The sequence below is a fragment of the Myotis davidii genome, unplaced genomic scaffold, assembly GCF_000327345.1.
Source record: "Myotis davidii unplaced genomic scaffold, ASM32734v1 scaffold500, whole genome shotgun sequence".
In the NCBI taxonomy this organism is placed as follows: Eukaryota; Metazoa; Chordata; class Mammalia; order Chiroptera; family Vespertilionidae; genus Myotis; species Myotis davidii.
This window is the reverse complement of record NW_006293949.1, coordinates 134895-139005: the sequence shown is the minus strand read 5'-3', so window position 1 is coordinate 139005 and position 4111 is coordinate 134895. Positions and strand designations below refer to the sequence as shown.

Sequence of the window (4111 nt, the reverse complement as noted above, 5' to 3'; positions counted from 1 at the left end):
TTCCGGTCAAGGGCATGTACCTTGGTTGAGGGCACATCCCCAGTAGGGGGTGTACAAGAGGCAGCTGATCGATGTTTCTCTCTCATCTATGTTTCTAACTCTCTATCCCTCTCCCTTCCTCTCTGTAAAAAATCAGTAAAAAATAAATATATATACATATATATATTTTAAAGTGTACTGGTTAACATTTTGTTACTATGGCACAAGGCCACATGACCTCATTAGAAGCATTATCAACTTAAGTGGTCTCTCACATATAGCTGGGCTGTTATAGGATCTCTTCTCCATTGTTTTCCCCATACCACCTGCAGTCCCCACCTTTGGAGACCCCTATGTGGTTTGGAACACCTTGCAGCAACCCCCATTCCTCACCCCACCAGCCAGCCCAAGTCTCCGGTTTTTCACTTGCAAACAGGCGATGACCTGAAGTGGGGAAGGAAGAAAAAGGGGAAAGGGCAAAGCAGATAAACCCTATTCTGTAGCTACCACAGGACCCATGATCCTACTGATCTTGATCTTTCTCTTGAATCTTCAATTCTCATTTCCCACTGTAGCAATATAGTGATAAAAAAAAGTCATTATTAAAACCCTAAGAGAAGAAAATCTCATTTGCTATCACTATTCCTATGCCTTTAAATATTTGAAAACCACCTATCACAACATCTGCGGAACTGTGGGTCTAGCTTCTCATTGCCAATCTCCCCAAAGGCCTTACGCAACCACTCTGTCACGTCTCCTCCCTCTCCATTGCCAGCTTTCAACATGTGAATCATCAACAATGATTAGATGCTAGAGAAAGTCCTGTTCTCATTATCTAGCTATAGCTTTTCTTGTTCTGACTTCAGCTCAATACATTTTATTTCTATTTTTGTGTTATCTTTGGTATACATTGAGAATATTAAAATACGTCAAATATACTTACATTTCACTTAAGTTGCTATGACATATTTATAAAAACATGTTTCTATTTATTCTTTTCAATACAAACCACAGCAAGTAGATAATTAAATATATTTAAAGTTCAAGGAATGAAGTAAGAGTTTAACTCACTTTTACCTGTTTGAACTGAATCATGATGTCTTTAGAAAGTTCCATGTCTTTAAACATCCCTTCAAGTTTGCTGGTGAAAGCAGCTCCACATTCTATTTAAGATGTTTATACATTTATAATATTACAAAGTGGTTAAAAACAAGGAATTTAAAATTAAAAACATGATTGTAAAACAAAGTAATAGCATGAACTATGATCTGTAATTACTCATAAGAATAAAAAAATCCCCACCCTAAAGTGTATACCCCACTAATTGAGAATCAAACTCTTTAATCCTATAGTAGTAACCTTATCTCCTACTTAGAAATAAAATAAATGGGAAATTTTTTATACAAATAATAAGAACAAGAACAATCTTTTATTTTTTAAGAATCACAACAGCTCTGGACATGTTTGCAAAACTAGACTGGAAACCTCAAGAGCTTACTCAATTTACATTTTCATCATATGAACAGAGAATAATTGACAAAACAGTAAAAATTAAGCTAACAACCACCACCACACCCTCCCCCACCCCCCCGTAGAAGTCAAAGAAGAAAATGAACAGAAAGAATGACAAACATACCATGTTTAAGTTTGGAGAGCATTGATTTTTCAGCATCAACAGATGCACTCTTCCCAACTAGCAGGCGTTTGGCTAAATCTTTCTTATAGAAGGCCTCAAAAACATCCTTGCCTATTTTAAATAATAAAACACTCCAATTAAAAGTTCTGATAAAATTGCTTTGAAGTATTTAATAAATCACACTATTACTCCAAGTTATTTAAATTTATACATTTTATCCAAGTTCACTAAATGCAAGAAATATTAGAGGCAGACATTTGTATCAGATGTTTCAAAAGTTCCTTGTGCCCTGGCCAGTATTTCTCAGTGGTTAGAGCACTGGCCCATGCACTGAAGGGTCGCAGGTTCAGTTCTTAGCCAAGGGCTCAGGCTCATACCTGGACTGCAGGTTTAATCCCCAGCTTTGGTAGACATGTGCAGGAGGCAACCAATCGATGTCTATCTGTCTCTCTCTTCCTCCCTCCATCCCTTCCTTCTACTCTCTCTATATCAATGGAAAAAATACCTCAGGATGAGGATTAACAAAAATAAAGTTCCTTGCTACAAAGAATTAAGACTGCATTAACTTTTCTTTAGAAAAGTTTTAGTCACCCTAGCCAGTTTGGCTCAGTGGATAGAGTGCAAGCCTGCAGACTAAAGGGTCCCGGGTTCAATTCTGATCAAGGGCATGTACCTAGGCTTCAGGCTTGATCCCTTGGCCTTCATCAGTGTGCGTGTGAGAGGCAACCAATTGATGTGTCCCTCTCACATTGATGTTTTTCTCTGTCTCTCCCTGTCCCTTCCACTTTCTCTAAAAATCAATGGAAAACTATCCTTGGGTAAGGATTAAGAAAATAAATTAAAAATAAATTTAAAAAAAGAAAAGCTTTAGTCAACTAGTAGCCCTAGCATCAATACTCTAGAGCAGTGGTTCTCAACTGTCTGGCCCTTTAAATACAATTCCTCATGTTATGACCCAACCATAAAATTATTTTCGTTGCTACTTCATAACTGTAATGTTGCTACTGCTATGAATCGTAATGTAAATATCTGACATGCAGGATGGTCTTAGGCGACCCCTCTGAAAGGGTTGTTCCACCGCCAAAGGGGTCGTGACCCAAGGGTTGAGAACCACTGCTCTAGAGATTACAACAAGTAACAAAAATCAAGGCTACTAATAATGGAAAAGTCAAAACACAGGGCAATTAAATAATATTCCTCAAGCATCCCAATGAATTAAATGCAAGGAATGTAATCGAATTTTAAATATCCCAAATACAATTTTACATTAACTCCCAAATAATATTCCTTCCAGGTTGACTTTACTTGCTAATTTCTCTGTTGAGTGTTTTAAAAGAAAAATATTAAAATAAAAATAAACTTACCATAGATAAATCTAAATATGATCATAATTTTATCCAACATTTTTTCAAGTTCTTCATCTGTAGCTTCTTTGTTGCCAGCACGAAGCTTTGAATCTACATACTTAGCTAAAATGGGGGGAAAGTTTGTTGTTTAGTGATCATAGATATCCTTACTGGGCATTACATATACCCAAACAGAAGTATGATATACTGAATTTTTCCATACTTCAGAGGTATACATGCATTTCTTTAAACAATGTCACAGAGTTAGCAAATATTTCAGTCTTAACTCAAATCCAAGTCTTCTGACTCTAGAGCAGGGGTGGGCAAACTTTTTGTGACTCGAGGGCCACAATGGGTTCTTAAACTGGACCGGAGGGCCGGAACAAAAGCATGGATGGAGTGTTTGTGTGAACTAATATAAATTCAAAGTAAACATCATTACATAAAAGGGTACGTTCTTTTATTTCAATAGTTTTATTCATTTCAAACGGGCAGGATCCGGCCTGCGGGCCATAGTTTGCCCACAGCTGCTCTAGAGTGTCCATTTTACAATGATGGTAAGCAACCTTAAACACTACTTTTCTATTAAAACAAACCATATGAATTACAGAGTTGAAGGCAAAAAAAATTAAGTAAAAGTAGTACACCAATGAAATTTTATCTTTTTCGCAGAAGACCCTGGACCTTCTCAGAGTACATCCTCTTCTGACATTAAGGAGAATTTAGGTGGGAAAACCTGAGAAACACTACAGTAAATCACACCCTTACACTAAGTGGGCCCAGATTATTTGGTTTGTTTTTGTCCTGGACATTTTCCTTTTCTCACTGGCAATTTTAATTTCTACTATATTTTCTTGTAACCCTAACTGTGAGCCTCTAAAAATAGCACCCTGGCCCTCTAAACTGCTGTGGGCTTATAAAACAGATCTCAAGCTTATTATAAACAAAAATAAATAGGGTCCAATGTACTGTCTTACAATGAAAGAACATTATGTTTGACAGGCTGACTTTGAATCTTTCTTTATTTTCAAGAATTAATATTCCTTACAGATTCTTAGAAACTACCAGCTAAGCAACATCAAATAAACAGTGTTGTTATATTGCCATCCTGTCAAAATTTCAGATTAACTGAAATTTTATGAATAAAAGG

The 4111-nt window shown here is 36.5% G+C and overlaps 1 protein-coding gene across 1 annotated transcript in view; it reads right to left on the bottom strand.

Moving 5' to 3' along the window:
• The window catches only part of CUL4B (cullin 4B), a 48123-nt gene that overhangs the window by 7463 nt on the left and 36549 nt on the right, over window positions 1-4111 (bottom strand). Inside the window, exons 12-14 of the mRNA XM_006767808.2 lie at window positions 2980-3111; window positions 1616-1726; window positions 1057-1142 (exon numbers count right to left, since the gene is read on the bottom strand). Coding sequence (XP_006767871.1) covers window positions 1057-1142; window positions 1616-1726; window positions 2980-3111 — 329 coding nt within the window. The remainder of the gene's footprint in view (window positions 1-1056; window positions 1143-1615; window positions 1727-2979; window positions 3112-4111) is intronic.